At 41.6% G+C, this 26817-nt stretch overlaps 1 protein-coding gene across 4 annotated transcripts in view; it reads right to left on the reverse strand.

The window, feature by feature from the left end:
• Positions 1-20025, reverse strand: part of Max (MYC associated factor X) — a 29029-nt gene extending 9004 nt beyond the window's left edge. Inside the window, exons 1-3 of one of the 4 annotated variants that reach the window (XM_048362041.1) lie at positions 19752-20025; positions 18990-19016; positions 10426-10533 (exon numbers count right to left, since the gene is read on the reverse strand). In XM_048362041.1, coding sequence (XP_048217998.1) covers positions 10426-10533; positions 18990-19016; positions 19752-19787 — 171 coding nt within the window. In that variant the 5' untranslated portion in view covers positions 19788-20025. The remainder of the gene's footprint in view (positions 1-10425; positions 10534-18989; positions 19017-19751) is intronic. The other 3 variants (XM_048362040.1, XM_048362042.1, XM_048362043.1) reach the window with 3 other exon arrangements.
• Between the last annotated feature and the right edge of the window lie 6792 nt (positions 20026-26817).

A 26817-nucleotide genomic window follows, 5' to 3' on the forward strand; every position in this document is an offset into this window, starting at 1 on the left:
AGATCCTAGCTGGGCATGGTGGCTTATACTATAATGCCAGCACTCCAGAGTTCAGGCAGGAGGCTCATGAGCTTAAAGCTAGCCTGGACCATAAACAAGATCCTATATGATAACAAAATAAAATAAACCACCACCACCACCAACAACAACAACAAAAACCAGATCATACTGGGCTATTTCAATTGTTTTGTTCCTCTAATGAAAAGAAAACTAACTGCGATGGTGTTTTATTTGCTTTTCTGGGGGAGGGGAGGAGGCGGGGCAGAACTGAGGGTCCAGTTCAGAGTGCTGTACTGGGCAAGCACTCTCGTACTAGTCTACATCTTTAGCCCTCTTGCGTCCACTCTACAAGTGCTAGGATTGCAGGTGAGTTCCCCCATACCTGGTACCTATTTTAAACTTGTTTTTTTAAATTAGAAACTCAGAAAATTATTTTCTACACAAGCACTTACATATATCAAGGTAAAAGGAGAGCTGGGCAAAGCTGAATTCATTTAAATTTCAATAAAGCCACCTTCTAAAAGCAAAAAAATGACATATACATAACAATATTAAAATACTTCAATCAAAAATGGAATTCCACCAATACTAGGAAGGGAGTTTGCAGGAAGGCTGTAAGGTTTCTAAAGGCCTTTGCTTCTGCTTCTAGGCCCTTAGCTCGCTTGGCTAGGAAAAGGCTCTGCAAGGAGCTGAAAGGCAGGAGCTAACATTTAAGGGTCAAATCGTTTTCAAACCTTGTATTTTTTTTTTCCCTCCTGCTGTTGGAAGCCTGAGAGGAAGGTGTGGCACTTCCCCAAACAACTTCATGAAGGGCCAGAGAGCACAGAGTTCCCAGAGAGGAAAAAGCACTAATAAGTAAACACATAACCAAGTATGTGCTCTCACAACTAATCAAATAACAAAAAATACTTATCTTTCACCTGCTAAATTAGCCACCTTGTTAAAATGTACAAGCCATGGCTCAAGTGGAAGAGAATACCATTTAAGCAAGTGTACAGCTCTGAGTTCAAAAGCTAGTACCACCAAACTCAAAACATTACCAAAAGACTTTTTGGAATTTGCTGGAAAAGAAATGAAGATGGGCACAGTGGCTCAAGCCTGTACTCCTCCTCTTGGGAGGTAAACGGGATCGAGATTGGAGGCCACCAGGGCACAAAATTTTGTGAGAATCCCTTCTTGACCAATTGTTGGGCACAGTGTTAACCCAGAAACAGCAAGGATGTACAAACAGAAGGAGGGCAGGCCAGGCCAGCAAACAGCCAACCCAGCAAGGGCTGACAGTGCTGAAGGGCTTTGTGAGCATCCATCAGCTCAAGTCCGTAGGTTCAATCTCTAGTACTACTAAAAAATAAACAAAAATAAAGTAAGACGCTATGGAAACAATCCTCCTAAAAAGCATATTGACAATCTTAGAAAGGCAAAATCATGGTTCAAAATGAACACCAGGAAGTGGGCATTTGGAGGAAAGAGGTTAGAGGGGAGAAGAGGGTCGGGAGAATGTAATCAGAATTCAATGCTTACCTTATAAAATTAAGAAATGTGAGGGGAAAGGTAGATGAGGAGAGATTGATGGGAATGCTGAAAAGGGTGATCTTGATCAAGATGCATAAACAGCTTTGTTGATTGGCAACTCCTGTGTACAACTACTTAAAGATAATACGAATTCTAAAAAATGCTTAGGAAAAAAATATTGACAAGACACAACAGAAACCGTTGGCAATGAAAATCTAACTTCAGAGAAAGGATTCTAGCTCTGAAAATGGCCAGAATCACTATGCCATCACTTAATTCCACAAATGAAGCTTTTTGAAGAAAAATGAGAGGCAAGCTTCTTCTGACAGTTTAATGTGATGCCCAATTTCAGTTAAAGTAGAGGGTGAGAGAGGGAGAGTACCTAGAAACTGTAATATCTAATATGTTCCATAAAAGCTATGTGGCTAATAAACACTTGAAATGTGACTACTCTGAACTGAGGTGGACCACAGTGATACAATACAAACTGGATTACTAAGACAGTGCAACAAAAATTGTCTATCTCATTAATAACTGTTTAGCAATTAAAATGCTCAAGTCATACTTATTTTCAAGTACTAGCTTAAATACAATTAAAACACAACTAAATTAAAAATACAATTTAAATTAACTTCACCTGCTACTTTTAAATTTTATTAATAGCATCGTCTAGAAAGTTTAGTGTATTTAAATTAACTATTTAACATACCCGGGGATCACATTAAATGTCTACTGGGCACTGCTTTTCATAGGATCTTAGGACAAAGAGTAGTTGTAGTTGTCATTGTATAAGAGAAATAGTAAGACTTTTTTCCCCCCCAAGTTTTGCAATTTTGCTAAAGGAAGGCAGGTAAGGAAGCAGGAAGAGAAGGAAAGGAAAAAGGGAGGCAGGAAGGAAGCAGGAAGAGAAGGAAAGGAAAAAGAAAGGAAGGGAATAATGCTGAAAGGAAGGTCTAGTCATCTGTTTCAAATCTGGAGAAGCAAAACCAGTGTCTTGTCTCTACAGTCCTTCTCAGGGAATAAGAAATGCACCTTAGCTCCAGTGAAGGATTAACCAGCTCTCTGCACTCCAGGCCCATCACTTTCAACAGTCAATCACAAAAATGAGGAAGGCACTAGAGGGCCCACAAAAGATCATGGATTCTGTTCAAAGTTCTAAGGAAGAGGAAGTATTTGAAGTGGGCCTTGGGAAGGGTCAGAGGAACAGGAAATAAGGGCCAGAGCAGGTAATCACCCAGCAGTCTTTTCAGTATCATCAGGGCGTGGAGTTGGACCTTGAAGAACTATATCAAATAAGTAAAAAATGACATTCATGAGATGGCTGCCCAAGTGAGCAAATTAGGTACCTTAGAGAACACCAAATGTCAGTCCTTTATTGGATGGTCAATAAAATGCCCTTGGAGGTTGAAAACATAGTTCATAAAGAATTTAATAGGACTGGAGGTGTGGTGTGGCTTAAGTGGCATAGTGCCAGCTATGAACAAGAAAGCTGAGCAAGCTCAAGGCCCTAAATTCAAGCCCTAATACCAGCAAAAAACAAAACCAAAACAAACAAGAATAAATTTACAGTTGCTGATCCTGGACTTAAGGAGGAATAGGGCAACAATTTAAGATGTAGGAAATTTAAGAAGACAGTCACCCAAATTAGAGTTTGGTTTAATGAATAATTAGGTAAAATGGATAGGGTTATGGTGTATATGTATACTTCCTTGCAGAAGCTAGTCAGGTTGTAGGCAGCACATGTGGTAGAATAAACTGCCTGCCTTGGGGCTGGGAATATGGCCTAGTGGTAAAGTACTCGTTTCGTATACATGAAGCCCTCAGTTCGATTCCTCAGCGCCACATATAGAGAAAAAAGCCGGAAGTGGTGCTGTGGCTCAAGAGGTAGAATGCTAGCCTTGAGCAAAAAGAAGCCAGGGACAGTGCTCAGGCCCTGAGTCCATGCCCCAGGACTGGCAACAAAAACAAAAAAAAAACCAAACAAACAAACAAAAAACAAAACAAAATAAACTGCCCGCCTTAAAAGCATCCACAGGAACATCCACAGAACCTATGTTGTAGCCAGGGCACTTCTCCCTTCAATCTAATAAATCTCCATTTTCCCCCTTATTATGCGTCAGGCAATGAAGGAAGAAAATGACCATAGGTGACAGACTCTTTGCCTTCATGTTACTTGTGTACTATGTGGGTATCATCAAGAAAGAATTATACAATCATGGATAGGACTACCCTAGGTTAAGCACTATGAGAATATTTGACCTTAAGCATCATCACATTGCCTGGCACAAGGAAACTATTTTGTTTCAGTATCTACCTGACCAGTTAAGGGAATCAGACTTCAAAGAAAACAAGACTGAGATTAGCTCAGTATTTTAGACCTCCTAGTTGATGCATATTATTGTCCATTGTTGGCCTAATCCTCTTTCTGAGCAAGACTTTCAAGAGTAGACACCTACTCATGAAGCCTTTAAACCTCTACATCACTCACAGGGCTCTCAATTACATACATGAGCATAGAAAGTTGATTGCTATTGTTTATTTTAAAGGGCCGAGTGAGCCATTTTTCCTTAGTTCTCTCCCTCCACAACCACAGAGAACCTGCCACATGCTGGGAGGTCTGTAATGGAAGCTGATAGGGGCAAAGCCCTCATATTTGCACACCAAAATCAAGAAATTGTGAACCAAATAGTGACTAGGAAAATGCAGCATGGAATTTTTAAATTAAACTTAACACACTAAATATTTATAACAAAAATAAATGCATAGATAAAATTTGCATAAATTTTAAATTTAAAAATTGCATTTTACAATTTCCACCTGAGGTTATATTCTTTTCCACATAGCTCTATCCAGAAGGAAATCCAGAGCTCAACTGGAGAGAATAATAAACAAGCATTTAGGAAGAGACTTTAAAGATGAGAAATTACTATAAACTGTGGCATATATCTGCTAAAGGCAACAGTGAAAATAACTTTTTAAAAATTGTTTTATTCCTTTCATCTGCCCAACTTATTTTAAAGTTTAGGAACACAGGACAGTTGTTAAGTAACCGAGCAAAGTCACTGAAAGGACATAAAGAACAAATAAGTGGACTTAAGTCTATGTCCACTTTTAACTGTTAGACTGCCTCCCAACAATATAAAAAATTCATAAATATCAGAAGGCTAGAAAGTCTTATCTTCAATTAAACACACACACACATTCACAAGCCAGAAGTAGAGCTGTCCCTAAAGTGGTGGAGCACTAATCCTGAGCAAAAAAGCTAAGGACTCGAGTTCAAGTCCTAGTGTTAGCACATACAAAATAAATAAATACAACAAACTTATAATGCATAAGTAATTCCTAAATGTGCTTAATATTTTGAAGGAAAGAGAGCTTGGACGAAATGGGAGAGTCGGTTCATGGACTTGTTTGGTAACGGAAGGAAAGAGGTGCCATCTGAGCTGAGACCTCAATGATAAGCCAATTATGACAAGCTGAAGGGGGTTAATAAAGCAGTTGGGGTGAACAGGGCATGAATAACTTTCAATTACTAATGTCAACTATGATTAAGGAACAAGATTGGGTAGAATCATTCTGGCTTCTGTACTGGGAATAGTTTATAGGATGGAAGTCAGTATTCCACTTCTATGTAAAAGAAGACAGGCTGGCCACGAGGTATTAACGCCTCTGTAAACATGGTACCACTACTGAGCTTCATAGTACCCAAAGGAGCCAACCCCTTAAGACAAAGAATAACTTCCATTCAAGAAAAATACCATTTCCCTATTTTTCAAAGATGAGACCAAAACAGGCATGGTTGCCCATTCCTGTGATCTCAGCACTCAGGAGGCTGAGGCTGGCTGTAAGTTAGAAGCCAACCTGAGCTACATAGTGAGCTTCTGATTTAAAAAACAAACCAAAAAAACCACCAAACCAGACATTAGTGGCTCATGAGTGATATAATAATCCTCAGAAGGCTGAGATCTAAGGGCTGTAGTTCGAAACCAGCCAAGACAAACTTCTGAGGCAAGAAAACCAGAACTGGTGGGCTGGGGATATAGCCTAGTGGCAAGAGTGCCTGCCTCGGATACACGAGGCCCTAGGTTCGATTCCCCAGCACCACATATACAGAAAACGGCCAGAAGCGGCGCTGTGGCTCAAGTGGCAGAGTGCTAGCCTTGAGCGGGAAGAAGCCAGGGACAGTGCTCACGCCCTGAGTCCAAGGCCCAGGACTGGCCAAAAAAAAAAAAAAAAAGAAAACCAGAACTGGAGGTATCATTCAAGTGGTGGAGCAGTTGTTGGGGTGGGGGGGAATTGAGTAACAGGCATAAGTTCAAGCCCAAATAATACTGGAACAAGAAAAACAAAAAAAAAAAAAAAAAGAGATAGGGACCATAGTTCATCTTACTTAACTCTGTTACTCTATTTGGCTGGCTGATAGCTTCGAATTCTATCCCATCTTTCCCTAAGAGGCAAATGACTAGAAAGAGAGCTCAAAAGGAAAATGTAAATGGACCATCAATTGATTGTAGTGATATATTTCCTGGTGCTGAGTGCAGTTATGTGGACTCACAAAGAATCCAGATTTAACATAACCCCCAACTGAACACTTCAGTGAGTATGCCACTTCAGAGAGTATTGTTCTAGTAGTTGTGGCATGACACACTGCCAAGATTATTGGCTCTGAGGGAAGGTGTCAAGATAATGACAACAGGTATTCAAGTAAGGTTTAATCATCCTTAAATTGCTTACCTTACATTATGGTTGGAATTTGACGCACCTTGCATTCTAGCCCCTGTTCTTCTATACATTAAGGTTAAAACCTTGAGTTCAGGGCTGGGAATGTGGCTTAGTGTTTAGTGCTTACTTAGCATGCATGAAGCCTTGGGTTCGATTCCTCAGTGCCACATAAATAGAAAAGCCAGAAGTGGTGCTGTGGCTCAAGTGGCAAAAATTTTTGCAGCTCAGGGACAGTGCCCAAGCCCTGAGTTCAAGGCCCAGGACTGGCAAAAAAAAAAACAAAAACCAAACAAACAACCAAGCAAAAAAACCAAAACCCCCAAACCAAAAAAACTTGAGCTCTTTCTTCATCTCAAGATGATGACAGGAGCAGCAACAGTATCAATGTCCACCAATAGCCTATTATCTCAGAGAACCTCAGATGGATTTAATTTACATATCATTACAGATGTTAGTTACTTTAAAAAAAATGTTAACAAGTTTGATAAAAAAAAAATGCTCACTGCCCAACACATGAGACTGTAACCCCTCTGTACATCACTTTGACAATGAATAAATTTAAAAAATTTTAAATGTTTACATTACGCAGACACACACACTTTTTTTTTTTCTATTTGTTGATAGCGGAAATGCAGGAAACAAAGTACAGTTTTTATTTCAAACTTTTTTTTCTTGTCAGGCTTACTGGTACCTAGTAGTATAATCCCAGAATCTAGGAGGCTGAGGAAGGAGGACTGAGTTCTAATCCAGCTTGAGCTACTGGTGAGATGGACTAAAAACAAAGACAAAAGAAACAAGGTACAGCTTAGTAGTGCACATTTCTAACCTCAGCACTTGGGAAGTTGAGACAAGAGGATCCTGAGTTCAAGGCTAACCTGCTACATAGTGAGACCCAGTCTTGCCAAACAAACAAAAAAAACCCTTTTTCTCTCATTCTCTCTCTCTCCCTCTCTTTCTCAACACAAGTAACCCCTATTCTTGGTTAGGAATGTATTCAACCAATAGTATTTTCTCTTTAAAATAATAAAAGGCTTGGACATATATGAAAGATAATTCAAAAGTGAAAAGTCACTGGTAAAATAAAAATACTCCAATCACAGGAGTCTGGATCATGAGAAGACTGATCAAAGATTTTCAAGAATCTGAGCTAATCTTTCCAAAACTCACATAATAATAATAATCATTTCATTTACATAATTTCTCAACCTTAAGTACTGCAATCCAAATCAAGAATGAGTCAATTTCCTTTGGTTCAAATATCAGTTTTTAAAACATTGCGACATTTAGTGAGAAAATCTTGTCTGAGACCAAAGGGTCCTGTTCTGTTAAGACTCTGTGCACCTGTGGATTGGCTGGCAGATAAAAAAAATAATAAAGGTCATGGTCTTTCTACAGGAAGGGGCTAGGTTCAACCTAAACTAATTCACACAAAACACAACTCTGCAACTTGAATGGCATCCAGTAAAGTCTCAAATGGGGGTTCTTCTAATTGGCTTTATCAAGTCTAGTTCCCCTATAAAGCAGTATCATCTGCTACCATCATCTCACTTGTTGGCTACTTTGTTCTCTACTGGCCCAGGAGTGTTTCAGGTCCTGCCTTAGCGCTTCTATTCTAGGCCTTCCTTCTGCCTAGAATGCTCAGGACCAATGGTTCTTTTGGTCACTTACTTCAGATCTGCTCAAAGGCCATTGTGCCAGTGAGATTTGTCTTCCCTAATTACAAACCTTTGTATTCCCAGTTTAATCTTCCTCCATAGCACTTACCTGACATAGTATTTATATTTGAATGATTACTTCACTTTCTACCATTTCATCATTAGCAGGATGGCTTGATTTGTTTACTGCTGTGTTCCTAGTGTCTAGGACAGTATCTGGCATAGACAGTATCTGTAGACCCCCAGTAGTATTGTTGAATGGAGTAAGTAGACAGTCAAATGATCTACTATTCCATTTGGAAGGCTTCCATATTCAAAACTTCAATTTCCTTTAAGAAACAGGATGTAGAATAAGGAGATTATGGGGACTTAAGAAGGTTATGGTAATGTAAAACAGTATCTATGGTATATGACTCCTTCACAGTGCTCGACAATTTAATGTCTGAGTCACATGACTGCTTGTTATATAGTCTCAAGTCTGACTCCAGAAAGTAGTTTGGTAATGATTCTTATGTGAGTGGTCCACAGCCTGCCCCACCACCCTGTCCCATAAGAGAGAAGTACTGTCTTAGGGCCTCTAGGGTTAGATATAACCCTCACTAAAATCATAGTAGGGGTAAGCACCGTCTTGTCAACAGTGCAGAAATGCAGGAAATAATCCTTTGCACATGTCAGTTGGCAAAAGGGTGAGTCTCTCTGTCATGAAGATTTCCTGTGGTACCCAGGAGTGTTATTCCAGGTAAATACCTTGGTTTAAGACCATTAACAGAGGTCTATACTAAGTAGGCTTAACCTATGGCAGATTCTGGTTTTGCAATACTAGGTATTTACATGGCCTGTTTTGTGTGTTTCATAAAGGTCAGATCTACCCCATCTTCAATGAAGTATAAAGCACACAACTTGTCATAATACAAAACAAAAAGAATCATAACGGTTCCAAATCTGATCTTTGATAACATAAGCAAACTCTGGACCTCCACCACAGACCTAAATCAGGAGAGTCAGTCAAAAGTACACTTAAGAACAAAGATTGTTTTTAATCAAGTAGATGCTTCTTTTCCTTTCTGTGATGCTAGGGATCACCCACGGGGCCATGCACATGCTAAGCAACCATTTTACTTCTGAGATTTATATACCTATAGCCCCAAATAGCCATTTCCTTAAACACTGGATCACTGACCCAGAAAAAAAGTGAGGTCTTTTTTTTTTTTTTCCAGTTTGCTACTTAGTCTACAGAAGGTCTGCAGCCAGCTACACATTGTGTCAAGATGAAACTAACTGTGCAAACAGATGTTTTTTTCCAAATTTCAAGGAGTGACCCTAACCCATAGGCTTTTGCTCAAAGCTTCTGTTTTTCAAGTGTAGAAACAGCTGGTAGCTACCCCTCCAGGGAAAATTAATAGCTTCTGAAGGCCCCCAGTGTGGGATTGGAGTGAGGGAGTAACTATTTTTCCTTCTATAAAAACTCAAGTCTTTTGTTCCAAAACTTAGCGCTCTTTACATATCTTGGAAAGAGCAGCTAGAAAAAAAAAAAATCACTGGTGCCCACGCAGGTTTGTGGACATGCCTGGAAGCACACTTGCAGTTATGTGACTACCCTTGAACCCATGAAAGAAATTTCCATGGAGGTCTAGGGAGACACTGATACTGTGAATCTTTTCTTTCCTTTGTGATACTAAGGTTTGAACTAAGGTCCTCATGCTTATTAGGAAGGTATTCTACCAGGCTCCCAAGCCCCTCTTCCCCGCCCCCCTTTTTTTTCTTTTTTTGCCAGTCCTGTGGCTTGAACTCAGGGTCTGAGCACTGTCTCTGGCTTCTTTTTTTTTGCTCAAAGCTGGCACTCCACCTCTTGAGCCACAGCTCCACTTCTGGCTTTTTCTGTTTATGTGGTGCTAAGGAATCGAACCCAGGGCTTCGTGCATGTTAGGCAAGCACTCTACTGCTAAGCCACATTCCCAGCCCTTTTTCTCTTTTCTATTTTTTGTATTGGAGCTTGAACTCAGGGCCTCAAGGCTCTTTGGCTTAATTTCAGCAGATGCTCTACCACTTGAGGCACACCTTCAGCTTGGCTTCTGTTGGTTAACTGGACATGGAATCTCACAGACTTTTCTGCTCTGGATGGATCTGCACTACAGTCCTCCAGGTTCTTAGCCTTCTGAGTAGCTTGAATTATAGGTATGAGCCATTGCAACAGGCAGACTTTGGGAATCTTTAGTGTGATTCTAAACTAATTATGAGGTAAGCTCTGTATTACAGACTATACTTATAATAATGACAGTTTTTGGATGAGTAATTTATTATATATTATCTCCAATTCTGAAAGACCACTCACTGATATCTTATATATCCATTATAACTTATATATTTGTCACTAAGAACAAACAAGAGCAAATAATGATTTTTCAAAGAATCAAAAAATGAGGGAGTCATGCCACTTGAATATCCCTAACTATAATTATTTCCAAAAAGGGAATGTCTTGCTATTATTACAAGTTTCAAGCTAGTGTTGGCCAATCAGCTTTCTCAATAAACTCACCTTCTCTCCTTGGAGTGATGGGACGGAGTCCCGCAAACTGTGAAAGCTGTCTTTGATATGGTCCCTACGTTTTCGTTCCAGTGCATTATGATGAGCTCGTTTGTCAGCCTACAAGAATGGGAAAAAGAGCACATTAGAAATGTCACTCTTTATACTTGGTATAAGATGGATGCGGGTACAGCCTGGAAGTATATGGTGTCAGCGCTGTCCCTGGTGAGTGGACTAGGAAGATTTGTCAAGCGAGGTGGGCAGTTAGGAGTCTCCAGAATTAGGCTGCTAAAGGGGGAGAAAGGGGTGAGCAAGGCTTGCGACAGACAGGAACATCCAAAGTAGCTCGATGCATCCAGCTCATGCATAAGTAAAATCATTGTTATTCATGGGGACAAAGTACAACTCTTCTCCAACAGTGTCCCCCAATTTATATGACAGACACCCACCAGGTCCATGTTTGGGAAGTGATTACAGAAAGTATCAGTGGGTCCTTCTGATGTGCTCATCACACTCTAAGTCTGGGGGAGATACTCAGGGAAGAGCTGAGGTACTGGTACAGTGCTTCTCTCCAAGTGAAACACAGAGGTTCCGCTATGGCTTCTCACTTGCTTAAAGACACTAGTATAATCTCATCGATGAAAACACAAAAACAATAGAAAGCTCCAAAATACAAAACCCTCTAGAATCTGAAATTCTCACAGAGCTGACAGAGATGTCAATTGCATTCTGACTTTTTTTGACAGCAAATCCAAGGTGCTATCTGCTAAAGGCTTCCATCACAAGAGCTGAGACAGAAGGGCAGTAAGTTTTCTATACACACATTGAGTAAACACCTGCACCAGGTCAGGCTAATTTGGCAGTTTAAAAAATACCCAGCCAATCTGTAACTAGTTCTGCCAGGAATGGCAAAGAACAATGATCTAGACAAAGACTGTCCATAGGTCAAGAGGGTAAAGGTAGCCAGGGACAGTGATGGAAAGCACTGATAGGTAGCTTCAGCAAGTCCCCTAATAATAACATCAGTGCCTCTTAAAGGAATCCAAGCACTTTATTCAAAGCAAGAGCTTTACCATACCCACAATCTAGGAATTACAGAAAATCTTCTTTAGGAATTTACCTTGACTATATCAAATTGCACTGAGCCATTTCTGGAAAGAAAGGTAGCTTTAGACTACCCACATAGTGCCATGAATTTTAAAAATGAAGCAACAAGAATAAATAATTTGGCTAAGTACAGGAATAATGCCACCTCCAATAAATGCATGTACTAGAAAACCTATGAAAAGTTTTAAGAACCAAAGGATAGGAAATTCTCATACTATTTAATCTAAAAAATTTAAGCCTAGAATGTAGTGCATGCCTGTAGGCTGAAGCAGGAGGACAGCCTGAGCTACATGGTCAGACCCTATCTCAAAGAAAAAAAACATGTCTGAGTCACTCCAGAGGAAAGGAGAGTCAGAAACAGCTGTGGTCATCTTGCCCACAGCTTTGCTGAATGGACATGTGGTTCCCATCATGGAGAAGGTAAGAGCAGTCTAAAGCTGTCCCATCTGAAGTCTGAGTTCACTGTAAAATGAGTATTTTACCAACTACAGTGATACATGAGATCAAATCATACAGGGAATCTAATGGGACAATCAAATTTGGAGCATCAGAGAACTTGAAGCTAGAGGTAGGTCCTCTACATCATACAACACTAGAGCAAAAAACCAAAACTGTAGATGCCTTCTAAAACGAGTATAAAATAGTTTGGAGGAATGAAACACATTTAAGGTCTAGAGCTTTTCTAATTTATTGTTCCCCCTACCCATGTAATACAAAGGTAAACTAGGCTAAGACTACACCTGAAGAGCTTAGAAGGTGGAGGAAAGCTGACATTTGACATCTGCCTCTGCTGTGTTTGCTATATACTTTCCAAGATGGTCTATTTACATGCAAATTAACCGCCAAGCTTTGGTCTCCCAAAACAGTCCAAGGCACACTAGTCTACTAAATCACCCTGCTTCCTGGCCTTCCTCCCAACTTAAGAGCTATGAACAGAAGCAGAGATACCAGTTATCCACAATCCATCCTGTAGGTACAAATACAAATTCTGTTTTCTTTCTGGGAGAGCTTTGCAGCTCTCAAACAGCTACAATAAAGTTGGACTTGGTTTCACATGGGCCAGAGGTATGGAGCTATGTATAATCTAATAACAAAATCATCCCCACAATGAACTACCCACCCCTCTCCTGTTCACTGAGTACTGAAAGGACTCATAAGTCTTTTGGTTAAAGGATTGTAAGTGAACTTGGCTGGGAACTATAGCCAAAATCTTGGCTTCTCATTTGGGGAGGCAGCCAAGTTTAAGGAGTTGGCTCAACAAGGAAAAGTAGCAGCCCACTGCTTGGTAGACAGCCTGAGCTCTGAACTATTGTTCTCTAACTAATGTATGGAATTCCTGTGATGATTCCAGGCTCAGTTTAACCAGCAGAAGAGAGGAATCTTAGAACAGTCCCTCCAGCCTTGTCTATCTGTGAGCTGTAATGTCTAACTAGAATCAATGTTAAAGCTTTCCAACAATGGCAAAGAAGTACTTTTTCCCTCTTTCTCAAGCCCACTTGCAAGAGCCAAGTTAAAAACATATTATAGAATATGCCCAATTATACTGAATTAAATATTACTAATGACTGGAAAGAACACATAACAAACTGGGAATTCTGATATTTCTAAACCAGCAATCCATGCAGCCTGATACCCTATTACCCCCACATACCCCCACATACCCCCCAGTTGGCAGACTTATTCTCAGTGCTTTGCTGTCTTCTCTGGCTGGCAACCCCGTTCCAAAAGGAAAGATTTCAGAGTTAAGGAAGAAAAACTGGGTGAAGACTCAGTGTGAGGTATTGGAGTTCCTCCCACAAACTCACAACTGATTTTTTTTTTTTAAATATAAAGGGCCAAACAATTGCATTGAACAAACGAAATTCAACTCAGATGTTGGAGATTTCTCTCCCATGTACTGAGGTATTCTGACAATGAAAACTCACCCTTACAGAACTGATCAGACACAGTTCTAGGTGATAACCTGCTGCTGTGCAGTAGACACCCAAATACCTGATCTAGGAGTAGTGGCTAACTCTGCTAGTTCTTCAACACTGGATTTAGTTTCTGCCACAAAGCCTTTCCTTTAGCACAGCCTAGACCCAAAAGAAATACTAAATAAGGGGCTACCAGAGAGTGGCCCACAGATGCTCAACAGAAGAACTACAGCACCAAATCGCTTCCAGCTTTTGGTGGATTATGAATGCCAAGGTTTTTTACTTGGCCTTTCAGTCTTTTTTCCACTGAACTTTCCATACTGGCAGCCAGAATAAAAATCTTCACCTACAATTTGTCCCCCTCTGACATTAACAAAGCACATGCACCTTAAGTGTTGTTAAATGTTGTAAGAAAACATTTCGTTGGCCAATAAGTTATTACATTGGCAGGTCACTGAAGTTAACCTGTTCTGAATTAAGGGAAATCTCTTTAAATGATTTCAACTTAATGCAGAGAATGCATGTTGGTTCAAGAAATTATACCAGTCGGCACTCTTACTTCCTACAATGTTCAGGAAAATAATATGGAGTAAAAAATGCTTTGTTATTCAAGGTTACAGAACATTTTCCAGTATAATGTAATTTGTTTCAAGTCACTGACATCTAACTCCTCTAATAAAGGGAATCTTTATAATGCCAACATAGAAAACCCTTAGCATATAGAGAATCTTTGTAATCTACTAAATATTTATTGCCTTTAACAAATGTAAAAAAAAAAAAAAAAAGATTGAGACAAACGCTGGTGGCTCATTCTTACAATCCTAGCTACTCAGGAGACTGAAATCTGAGGATCCAGGTTCAAAGCCAGCCCAGCAGGTAAGTCCATGAGAGGCTTATTCCCAATTAAACACCAAAAACCAGAAGCAGAACTGTGGGGAGACCATGGTAGTGTGCCTGTCTTGAGAAACACACACACACTTACACACACTTACACACACACAAAAGGACAGCACACAGGCCCTGAGATCAACCCCTCACCCCCAATATGCTGGCACATACATACATAAATTTTAAAAGCCAGGCACTAGTGGCTTACGCTTGTAATAGTAGCTACTCAGAAGGATGAGATCTGAGCATCATGTTTTGCCAGCCCAGGCAAGAAAGTCTCTTATCTCCAATTAATCACAGCAAAAGCCAGAAGTGGTGCTATAGCTCAAGTGGTAGAGTGCTAGCCTTGAGCAAAAGTTCCCCAGGGACAGCACCTAGGCCAAGAGTTCAAGCCCCAGGATTGGCCAAAAGAAAAAAAAAGTTAGAAAAAGTTAAAGCTAGGGGAGGAGGTGGGAGAAAAATAAGGGAAGGGGGAACAAGTTTGACAAGAAATGTATTCACTATCTTACAATGTAAGTGTAACCCTTCTGTACATCACCTTGACAATAAAATTAAATTAAAAAATATTAGACTAAAAACACTAAAAATATAAAACCTCCAAATTCTTACTCAAAAATATCTATATTCTGATTGATGAAACAAATAAAACTGAATTTCTTAGCAATGTAAAATTCTCATTTTAACTGACCTGAAATAATGGCTATTTGAAATGAGATAAACTCATCTAAGTTCCTAACAGGAAAACAATCATTTGTTTCCCAAAATTTATTCTCCATGAAGCCCATTGTCTGGTATACATTCCTGTGATCTAATAATAAATGTACTTATTTTCTAGGCTCGTCCCACCTTTTGGTGTCTAAAGCAAAATGGGAAGATTATTACCTACACACAGCATCATGCTACAGCCATTTAAGAGGAAGGATGCCTTGGTCAGAATATCTCAACTGAAAGTCAAATTGGATTTATAAATCTTTCACCATTTCTGGCATCTTGACTCTTGAAGCTCAAAGTGGTAGAGTGCTAGCCTTGAGCAAAAAGAGACAGTTCCTAGGCCCTGAAGTCAAGCCCCATGACCAACCAAAACAAAACAAACAGAAAAAGCCCCACACCTTTATTCTAAACACAGGCACATTCAGAACTCATATCACTGTCAGCACGAAGCAATGTGCAGCATTTCTGCTGTGCAACTAGTTCTGTTGCAGGTAAGAGAGACAACCCTTCTGAATACACGGCAAATCCTTAAGAAACAAAGAGCTGAAAAGTTAAAAATATGCCACAATAGCACTAGAAGCAGACTTGTACAAATCTATTTAAAACTCCTAATAGGTAAGCTACACAACTGGAACACACATTTAGCTGACACGGGACAATACACTGGAAAAGGTCTCTGGCTTCCTAACCAGCTCACATTCTATATTTCTGGCATACTTTCACTCTTTTCCTAAGAAACTTAAAAACTAAAGCAAAGCAAAAGGAACTAATTGCACAAAATAGATCTGTTACAAAAAGTTATCTTTAAAATGCAACTTTTCACTTTAAAAAGGTAATGAAACTAAGACAATATCAGTGGGATTCTATGATTTATAAGATTTTGGGCTACTTCTTTAAAAAAACAACTTAGTAGCCACTGGAAAAGTTTTTTTTCCCATTTGTATTGAGGCACAGAAACACAATCGTCAAATCAGTTTCACTTTCTGTTACAGTCAGCCTTACTTCCTAATTTAATTCTGTTCTTGCTGAGTATCTTCATTTTTCATATAGTAAGGCTGACATAGTATAGTGGCATTATAAAACATACACATTAATATTAGAACTCACAGAACACTTTGCAATAACTTTGTAAGTTCTTCTGTAGTCCTAAATACTTTATGGTTTAAAATCCACATCTTTTTCTAAGTGTTTTTTCCAAAGCAAAAACGTAAAAAAATTTCCTTGTAAAAATTTTTAAAGTATATTTATTTTATACTAAATTTCAGGAAGTAAAGAGATGTATTTATAAAGGGGGAAAAATCTGAAATATTTTTACCCTCACTACCCACATTAGTTGTTTTGTATACAGTAACATCTGTCTATACACATCTGCTTTTTCTCTCTGCTGTTGTGTGTTCACTTATACCGGATAAAAATTTAAGTTTCAACAAGTAGGTGTGTCAAATTAAAAACAAAGGCTTTGGAGGACCAGAGTTCAATCTGCACCAAGAAACAAAAACAAAGGGTCAAACCTACTTTCACTGTCTGTTTCCCACAAATCAAAAAGAAAAAAAATCCTAGTACCTTAACAGCAAACTGTAAACATCTAAACAAAACATGGAGATTAGCATCCTAGGAGAGTGGAGACATTTAAAAAATTTAGTAAACAATATACATAAACACCAATGTGGATGAATATTTTGAAAAGCAAAAAGCATTCAAGAATTGACTGAGTCAAAATTTAACACAAAGGAAAACTTCTCTTACCAGAAAGCAATATAATCCCAACTCAAAGGATAATTCTGCAAAGGAAGCCTTACCAATCTTACCATCCAACCTTGACCTGACCTGTGGCAGATTTTGTTACCGTAGACTTGGGAGGAAACATGGTGTTTTAAGTAGGGTGGGCCACAAACAAAAAACTCCAAACAAGTACACTGTATCAAGTAAACAGATAATATATATTTTTTAAAAAATGGTCTCAGGGTGTAGTCAAGTGGTAGAGTGCTAAGGCTTTGAATTAAACTCCAGTACCATTAAAAAAAAGTCAAAACTAACACACTGTCAAATATACATTACAAATATAAGTTTTGGAACAATACTTCAAAAGAATTAAAGCAAATTACTTTTAGTAACCATTACCCAGTGACAATCTTAAACTATGGGAACAATTGCATCCCTGGGTTTTATGGAAACATCAGATCTCAAGTAAATATAAATTTTACTGTCTGTCTTCTTAGATACCTGCACAATCTCTGATCACGGTAAAGAGCAGGTACAACTATGAGAGCTTGCCCTGGCATTGTGCTTACTAAAATCTTACACTAGAGGAATCAAAGAGGCACTCTTTTAAGTCCCCATATGCTGCTTTTAAACAGGTGTTCCACACACCATTTAAAAAAAAAAATCAGAAAAATGGACTAAGGGTGCAGCTCAGTAGTACGGCATTTGCCTAGGTGCCATATGGCCCTGGATGACCCCAGTACCACACAAAAAAAAAATAACAATAAAAAATATTTAGGCTAGGGGCATGGTTGGAATAGTACAGTGCCTGCTTAGCAAGTGTGATGCCCTAAGTTCAATATGACAACTTTCCTTCTCCCCTGCTTCTCCCCCACCCCCAGAAAAATCCAGAAAGGTATTATTTCTTTTAAAATAGGAAGATCTAAGAGATGTGGCTCAGTGATAGAGGGTTTGCCCAGCATGCACAATTATGGCCCTGACCTTGATTCCCCACCACCACAAAAATAAATAAATAGATAAATAAACAGCAGGAATAGAACGATCTGTTAACACTGAGCTCACCCACGACATAGCCCACTGGAATTGAAGAGTAGCACCTTTATAGAAGTGGCATATGTTCAAGTCCTCACCTCTTCCCTCTACCTTATTGTTCACTATCTCAAAGACAAATGAACCTTTAAGTCTCACTCTATATACACCTTACTGTTCCTCACTGTCAAGTATCAGATACATTCCTCTCCCTCACTCTTACTCTGGGTTTGTTTCTTTTAATCCATACTTTTACTGTCTCATACTCCAAAAACATGAGATTACAGTGTGTTTCTAAATAAATACACATGTTTCTAAATAAATGCACAAGATCATCCTCTGAAAACAATGTCCAAACCTTAAGAAGTTATAAAGACAGGTGCCAGTGGCTCAGGCTTGTAATCCCAGATACTCAGGAGGTTGAGATCTGAGGATCCCTGTTCAAAAGCCAGCCCAGGCAGAAGAGTCTATGAGACTCTTATATCCAATTAACTTGAGCTATGATAGAGTTCCAGCCTTGAGTAATAATTCTAAATTCTGATACCAGCACATACAAAAAAGAAATTATTATGACACTATATGAACACATCCATCACCTTTCAGCAGAGACTACAATTCCAATTCAAGTTTTTTGTTTTTGTTCTCTTTCTATCTCTGTAGAAATAGATCATAAGAAGCTGTATGTGACACTCTCAGGATTCAACCTTTGGCTCTTCTATATTTCCAACTTTTGCTCTGCTGGAGTCTATGGTTCTAAAGCAGTCCATGACTTGGTTAGAGGTGATTATTGCATGTGGCTTCAGCTTCACCACAACTATGCAGATATGGCTTAAAACCTACTTGTTCCTAAATAAACCTCTGGCCATTTTGCCCTGAAATAATACCACCATCACTTCAGAACACCTTCTTTCTCACTTCACATACAACAGCAGCTGGATCCCTCACTTACGAACTACAGAACGATTCACTTCTTCACATACAGCTCTTCTTACTGGCTACTCACTACAATCTACCACCTGAGGAACTAAAACCACGGAATTTACAACCCACCCCAACCCCAGAAGACCCTCACCTTACTTTAGCAGTCAAGAAGAGAGTTTACTACATTATTAAAAGTAATAGAACGATACAGTTTTCTCTCTGACCCCAAAAAGGATTAAAACTGAACGGAAATGAAAATGAAATGGAGAGTAGGAGACGTACCGCAGATTGAAACCTCGGTTGCTCTTCCTGGAATAAGAGAGAGAAAAAAAATAGAAAATATAGGAGTTATTTTTACACTTCACATTCAATAATAAGAAAGAAAATGCCGGCGGCGAAGGAAGCGGTGGGTGGGGAGTCAGCCCGACACCCCTCCTCCCTCTCCCCCTCCACCCCACACCCCCAGCGGGATCCGGTAGCGGGTTAGGGGGGTCCCGGGCGCCGTCCCTCTTTCCGGGATCCGATCCGGGCCAGAGGGAGTCGGAAGCACTGTGCCCTCCCCTCTGGCTCTGCTCGGGCATCTGGGCACTCCCAACCCCTCTCTGCCCTCCCTCACCCCCAGGATCCGCGTGGGTCACGGGAGGAGTGTGTGGGGGTGGGGATCGCGGACCCAAGGGGCCAGTCCGGAGCGCCGTCCCCTTCCTCAGCACCCGGACAATGGGATCCCTGGCGCAACCCACCCGTATCCCCGGAACCTGAGCCGGGTGGGATGTACAAGAGGCCGCAACACCCTCCTCCACAGGAGGGGGCGGGGGTCCCAGAGGCCGCGTGTCCGCTCCCACCTCCAGACCCAGGAGGCCGCCCCGGCCCGGAGAGCCCGGAGGGGAGCGAGCCGAGAGCGCGACGCAGCGGGTCCCGGTCCCGGGAGGAAGGGAAAGGAGGCGGCGGCGGCTTCGGCCCCCTCCCGCAGCCGCCCCCCAGAGAGCCCCGGCTGCTGTCCCTGCCTGACAACCCTCAAGGGAAGGAAGAAGCCCCGGGACTCACGTCGCTCTCCACCTCGATGTCATCGTTATCGCTCATTTCCTACGGCCCAGGGAGCGGCCACTGCAGCGGCGGCGGGGAGGGGGAGGGCGAGGGGAGGGGAAGTCACCGACAACGAGAAGCCGAGTGCCCCCACACACACTCACTCACTCACGCACACGCTCCCTCACTCACACCACACACACACTCACTCACACACACACACACAACACGGGCGAGAACCACCTCCTCACTGCAGCACCGGATCAACGGCGGCACGCACGCCCGATCGGACCCTGCCACGTGACCGGGCTTCGCCGCGCTGGGACAGCCGAGACTTGTAGTCCTCGATTCTATACTGGGCGACCCGACGTGCTCCAGGAAAACTATAAATCCCATAAGGCACCTCACCCCGAGGCCCCTAGCTCAGCTTGTTGACGGAGCATAGAGCGCCTGCGCACCAATGGGGGGCGGAGAGAAGCGGCGCGATGCCTGCCGGGAGATGTAGTCCAAAGACCGCGAGTTGTCAGGAGGTTTTCTTCCTGAGGCAGCGGAGAGGCTGCCGGGAAGACAGGACACGTGGAGGGAGCTGAGCCCCTGGATTCTGCCACTGTCTGGGCTCCGAGCTCCGGGCGCCGGGCCTAAGGATCTGGGTGGAGGCTCTTGGGGAGAAGCCGACTGCCTAAATAACGCTGCCTCTCCTGGTGCGACTGTCTTTACTTTGCCTTCTTTAAAGCCTGAGTCGCTCCTCGCTGTGTCTTGGGGCGCACCGAGCCGGAGGGGGAAACTCCTGAGGAGGACCGGGGGGCCGCGGCGCGACGTGGGCCCTTGGGCCCTTGTGGCTGTCAATGGCTGGGCTTGGGTAGCATTGCTGGACCGGTAGAGCGCCGACCTCTCGTGGGAGCGCTCCGAGCTGCTAGGGTCTTGTGTCTGTCTGTCTCTGAGTGATCGCCCTCCCGCTCTGAAGGCTCGCACGTTCGCAGCACTCGTGTTGCTCCTGGAAGAGGAGGCCCCTCCCCTGTTTGTTTGCTGCTCTCCCGAACTTTAGGGAGTGTCCCAGTTCAGAGAGCTGTAATTAAGATTTTTTTTTTAAACGAAAAGGATTAAAACGGGAAACGTGTGCAGGCTTCCAATCCAGTTAAAATCATATTTAGAAACGGGCATGAGGCATAGTTACCTCCATCCCACCGGTATTTATTGAGCACCCAACATGTGGCAGGCAGCAAGGAAATGCCGTGCTAGATGAGACTGGACCTGCCTTCACAGAGCTCACAGCCAGCCGTGGAAGTGTGCCTGCCAATATTTTTTAAGAGTTCCAAGTCCCACAGGAAAGAAAAACAAAAAGACACCTCTGTTGTCGGACAAATTAACCAACTCTCTCACATCTGTCCTCCAAAGTGAATGTTATCTTGAGTTTTTCCATGAGTTGCCTGTTCCTACATGAAAACTGTTCTATTACCCCCCAGACTCTTGAATGTGGGAATTTGGGGCTATAACACATACAATCATTGTGCCATATGTCTTTTTATGGACACATCTTTGTATTGCTAAAGTTACAAATGTAAATGTAATATACTTTTAAAAATTTTCCCCTTCATATATGTTGTCTTTGTTGCTCGGTGGTACAGTCCTAGTAAAATCTGTATTTGATGCAAATAAATTTATTTTTCCTCCTCCAGTACTAGTGTTTGAACTCAGGGCCTCCGGCAGTCTCTGCTTGGCTGCACTCTACCACCTGAGCCATCTCTCCAGCCTTGCTTATCCTGGTGGAGTTGATGATGGACTCTCACAGACTCTTCTGTCCAAACTGCCCTTGAACCATAATCCTGGATCTCAGCCTCTTGAGTAGCTAAGATGACAGGTATGAGCCATTGGTGCTAGCTAATCTATTGTTTCTAAATTCCTCTTAGTGTTGGGAAGACCATTATGTGATAAGAGATAATAAGCTGTAAAGGAGACCAGGCTGGTAGCTCTTCAGTGAGTTAACTAGATAATAGCTCTGGGTTAATTGATGATTACAACAATCATTAGGTACCTGCTATGTGTACTCAATGGAGGCTTAAAAAAAATTCCTATAACTGGTTAACACCCCAAACCAATTAAATCAGAATCCCGGTGAGGACCAAACAGCAATAGTTTTCAAAGCTGTCCAAGTGATTCCAGTGTGGATTCAAGATTGAACTGCTATAGAGAATGCCAAGATAAATAAGATAGTCTTTCACTGAATTGTATTCTTTGATAGAGTTATGATATGCCAATAGTTATATCTCAATAAAGCTGTTACAAAAGAAAAATAATCTTTGCTAAATATGGAATGACAGGAGAGTAATTATGAAAGCAATGTACTGAAGACAGTGTGACAAATGCATTGTAAGGGCTGTTAAGAGGTCAGAAGAGTGGGAAAAAATGCCAAGGTCCATGTGGGGGTGGGCTCAATCAGGAATATCTGGAACTGTCAGCTCGACCCCAACAAGGCCTGGATCTGTGAAGACCCCAGACCACATTTTGTTCCCTTTGAATCCTTAGTTGAAAGAAGGTCTGGCCAAGTAGGCCGGAGTGAGAGAAAAGGCCTTCCAGGTAGAGAGACTAGAGATGTTAACACATCTTTTGCTAGTTATTGTTAGACTCAGAACACCAGCCAGCCTAGTCAATAAATCTGACAAACACTGTACCCAATAACTATAGAATGTGTTATTTTCATAGGGCATATACAAGAACTGACCATGTTTTGAACAATAATGCAGATCTCAGTAAGTTCAAAGGACTGTGGTCTTTAGTGAGAATGTTCTTAGACCAAAGGCAATTAAAGAAAAATTAATAACACAAAAGCTAACTAGCAAATTTAAGAAATACTTTTAAGTGACCCAAATGGAAGCAATTCCCTTTAATTTTCCTTCCTGGTGCTTTGCTGACATGAATAACAATCTAAGAATATATTCTCATCCCTTTACATAATTGTCTTTGGTAGAGCTTGAGAAAGCTTTATCAGGCTTGTGAGCAGGAATCTTGTTAGCCCCTTGCTACTACAAGCAGGGTCAGTGGTAAACAAATCACCTGGAAATTTGTTTGGTGTGGGAAGTCTCAGTTGGCACCTAGACCTTCTAAATCAGATCTGCATTATAACCTAGTTGTTTGTATACACAATAGAGCTTCAAATGCTCTGATGTGGGAGGAGGGGTAGGAAAGCAGATTTTCTTGCTTTCCATACTTCCAATTCTGGGTTTTTTGTTTTGTTTTGATTTTTTTTTTTTTTGCTGGCTAATTGGCAATAAGAGCCTCAGGTTGACTTCAAACCTCAACCTCAGCCTCTGGAGCAGCCACTGCATCAGGCTAAAATCACTGTGTGTGTGTTTGGGCTGTACTGGGATTTGAACTTAGGGTCATGCAATCTAGGCTGGCCCTCTCCTGCTTGAGCCACACCTCTAGCATAGCTTTTTGTTGGCTAATTGAAGTTAGAGTCTTACAGACTTTTCTGCTCAGGGTGGCTTTAAACCATGATCTTCTGGATCTCAGCCTTTTCAGTAGCTAGGAAATATTAAAGGAGCATTCCACTGGTACTTGATATTAGTGTGTTGGTAAGTTTGGTGTCAGGCTGGACACATCTGTTTTGAATAAACAACTCAAGGACACCAGTGGATCATACCTATAATCATAGCTACTTAGATGCTGAGACCCAGAGAATTGAGATTTGAGGCCAGCCCAGGCATATACTCAGTAGTACCCCTTATTAGCCAGTAGCTAAGTACAGTAGCTACATGGGAAGCTGAGATTTAGAAGATCTAGGCCAGACTATGCAGAAATACCCTAGGGACTCCAGTTTCCATAGAAAGAAGCTGGTGTGACACACACTTGTTATTTCAGCTATAATGAGAAGTCTAAAATAGGTAGATTGAGGCACGAGGCTCTGATTTCAAACCTCAGTGCTGCCAAAAAAAAAAAAAAAAAAAACAACCACACCAAAAACCAGGAAAACAAGTCTTAAGGCTTTTCATATTAAGATTGTTAAAAAAAACTTCAATGCTTATGGATGAATGAGGAAAAGCAGATTTTGATTCATTTGGACTATGAGCTATTCACATAAAATTGAGCATATTTATGAGTATATATAATATGTATATATGTAGAAAGGCATTTAACTAAATGTTGCTAAATACTTTAAATGATTTTCTCTCTTTCTGCCTGTCTCTGTCTCTGTCTCTCTGTCTCTCGCTCTCTCACTGTCTGTCTCTTTCTCAGCAATGTTAGGGTTGAACTGAGAGCCTCGACTTTGGTAGGCAAACAGCCTACCAATAAACCACTTTTCTATTTTTTTTTTGGCCAGTCCTGGGGCTTGGACTCAGGGCCTGAGCACTGTCCCTGGCTTCTTTTTGCTCAAGGCTAGCACTCTGCCACTTGAGCCACAGCGCCACTTCTGGCCATTTTCTGTATATGTGGTGCTGGGGAATTGAACCCAGGGCCTCATGTATACGAGGCAAGCAGTCTTGCCACTAGGCCATATCCCCAGCCCAACCACCTTTCTTTTAAGTGTGCATCATTCTTTAAAAAACAAAGTCTGTTAAAGACTAGCCATTATCTCAACAACTTGGTTATCTTTCCTATGCAGCAAATTTCCCAAGGAACTCCTAGGACAACAGTTTCCTCCTTTCCCTACTCCTCTCTCCTTATTTGTTCCTCTCTCCTTATTTGGGGAAATGTAACCACTAAGTTCCCTCAGGAACCAGCTGGCACACTCAACTAAGGACCATTCAAAGAGGTTTTCAAAAAGAGGTTGATTGCAGGGGATGTAGCTCAGTGGTAGAGAATTTGGTTCTTTTTTTTTTTTTGGCCAGTCCTGGGCCTTGAACTTGTCAGGGCCTGAGCACTGTCTCTGGCTTCTTTTTGCTCAAGGCTAGCACTCTACCACTTGAGCCACAGTGCCACTTCTGGCCATTTTCTATATATGTGGTGCTGAGGAATTGAACTCAGGGCTTCATATTTATGGGGCAAGCACTCTTGCCACTAGGCCATATTCCCAGCCTCGTGGTAGAGAATTTGGTAGAGGATTGAATCCAGCCTGGATTCAATCACCAGACTTACAAAAAAGTAACTAATGAAGTACGACTTAAAATGAAAGAGGTTGTTTAATAGTGTGTTGACAAAGCACAAAGGAACTATAAGAGATTGCTCATTTCTCTTGGGACTCTTTTTCAAACTTCCATAGAGGAGAGGGGGCAGAATGACTCTGAGGCTGTGTGCTGGAAAAAGGAGCTCCGAGGAAGTTTAGGAGAGTAAATGACTACTGGAAAAGATGGATGGGCCCTGAGGATAATAGGCAGAACTTGAGGCAAAGCCTTTCTGCATGTGGTGGTAACTCTAGGATTGAATTTAATCCTCCCTGGCTGATGACATTCTGGGAAAGATTGCTGACTCTTGAACTTCTTTTGGAGGATCTGTGTCTACTTAGATAAGGGAGTACAGAGAGAGCTCCTCCCTACACTTGCCATTCTCCAAGTGCCCCTCAGTTTGCAATCACCAAAAGAACCTTGTGGTATATTGTGGGATAGTGTTTACTGAACCCCTTTGTCACCTGGGAGAGTTCAAAGGAGAAACTGGTCACTTGTGGCCCAGCCATTTCTGAGCTGTGAGTACTGTTTGTTTGTTTGGTGCCAGTCCTGGCTTTAAAAAGCCTGGTCTCTGTCTCTGAGCTTCTTTTTGCTCAAGGCTAGCGCTCTGCCTCTTGAGCCATAGCTCCACTTCTAGCTTTATTCTTGATAGTTATTTAGAGATAAGAGTTTCTTGGACTTTCTTGCCTGGGCTCGCTTTGAACTGTGTTCCTCAGATCTCAGCTTCCAGAATAGAGGCACTGGTACCAGGACTGAGCTTTGAACTCTGCCTTTTCTTCTCCCTTTCTGTACAGGGTCTGCTCCCATAGAGGAGCCTGTGGCCACCTAGCTTTGATATGACAAATTGCCTGGTAGCTGTATCAAGGATGTCAGGAAGCCATAGAGGTCAAGCTTCATCTTCAGTTTATTCTTCTTCAATCAATAATAAAGCTTTTTTTTTTCTTTTGCCTGGGCCAGAGCTTCTGGATTTTTATTGGAGATAACTGACTCATGGACTTTCCTGCCTGGGCTTTGAACTTCGATCTTTAGATCTCTGCCTCCTGAGTAGCTAGGATTATAGGCATGAGCCACCAGTGCCTGGCAATAATGCTATTTTGTTTCCATCAATTCGTCTCTATAAATAGATTGAATCCAGATTCATGGTGGGAGGCCTGAATGGCATTTATCAGCCCACTTGAACCACCACCCTTCCTTCATCCCCACCAAGTGCTCTCATATAGCGCATCAGCAATCCTATATGTATATGTTTATATATATTTTGACAGCACTGGGATTTGAACTCAGAGCCTTGAACTTGCTGGCCAGGTGCTCTACCCCTTGAACCATGCCTCCAATCCAAGTATGGTATTTTCCAGGCCTTTCATGTTCTTAGCTCCTGATACATCTGTCAGTTCTGGCCTGCATCTTCTCTGACCTGGGCAATAGCCTCCTAGTGAGTCTCCTTGCCTTCCAGCCCACCTTCCTTTTTCCACTCCACAGCTAGGTAATCTATTAGGAATGAAGCATTAAGCCAGATGCTGGTGGCTATCCTAGCTACGCAGGAGGCTGAGATCTGAAGATCAGAAAAGTCTGTGACTTTTATCTCCAATTAGCCACCAGAAAACCAAAGTGGGACTGTGGCTCAAAGTGATAGAGTGCTAGCCTTGAGAGCAAAGCGCTCAGGCACAGTGCCCAGGCCCCAAGTTCAAGTCCTACAATCAACCAAAAAAAAAAAAAAAGGGATGAAGTGTCTTCTCTGGTTCCTATCCTGGGGCTTGAATTCATGGCCTGAGCATTGTCCCTTAGCTTTTTTGCTCAAGGCTAGCTCTACCACTTGAGCTATAGCTCTACTTCTGGCTTTTTTGGTGGTTAATTGGAGATAAGGGTCTCGCAGACTTATCTGCCTAGACTGGCTTCAAACTATGATCCTCAGCTCTCAGCCTCCTGAGTAGCTATGATTATAGGTGTGAACTACTAGGGTCTGGCTTTTCACTGCCTTGATCAAACAT

This window comes from Perognathus longimembris, chromosome 14, assembly GCF_023159225.1.
Source record: "Perognathus longimembris pacificus isolate PPM17 chromosome 14, ASM2315922v1, whole genome shotgun sequence".
In the NCBI taxonomy this organism is placed as follows: domain Eukaryota; kingdom Metazoa; phylum Chordata; class Mammalia; order Rodentia; family Heteromyidae; genus Perognathus; species Perognathus longimembris.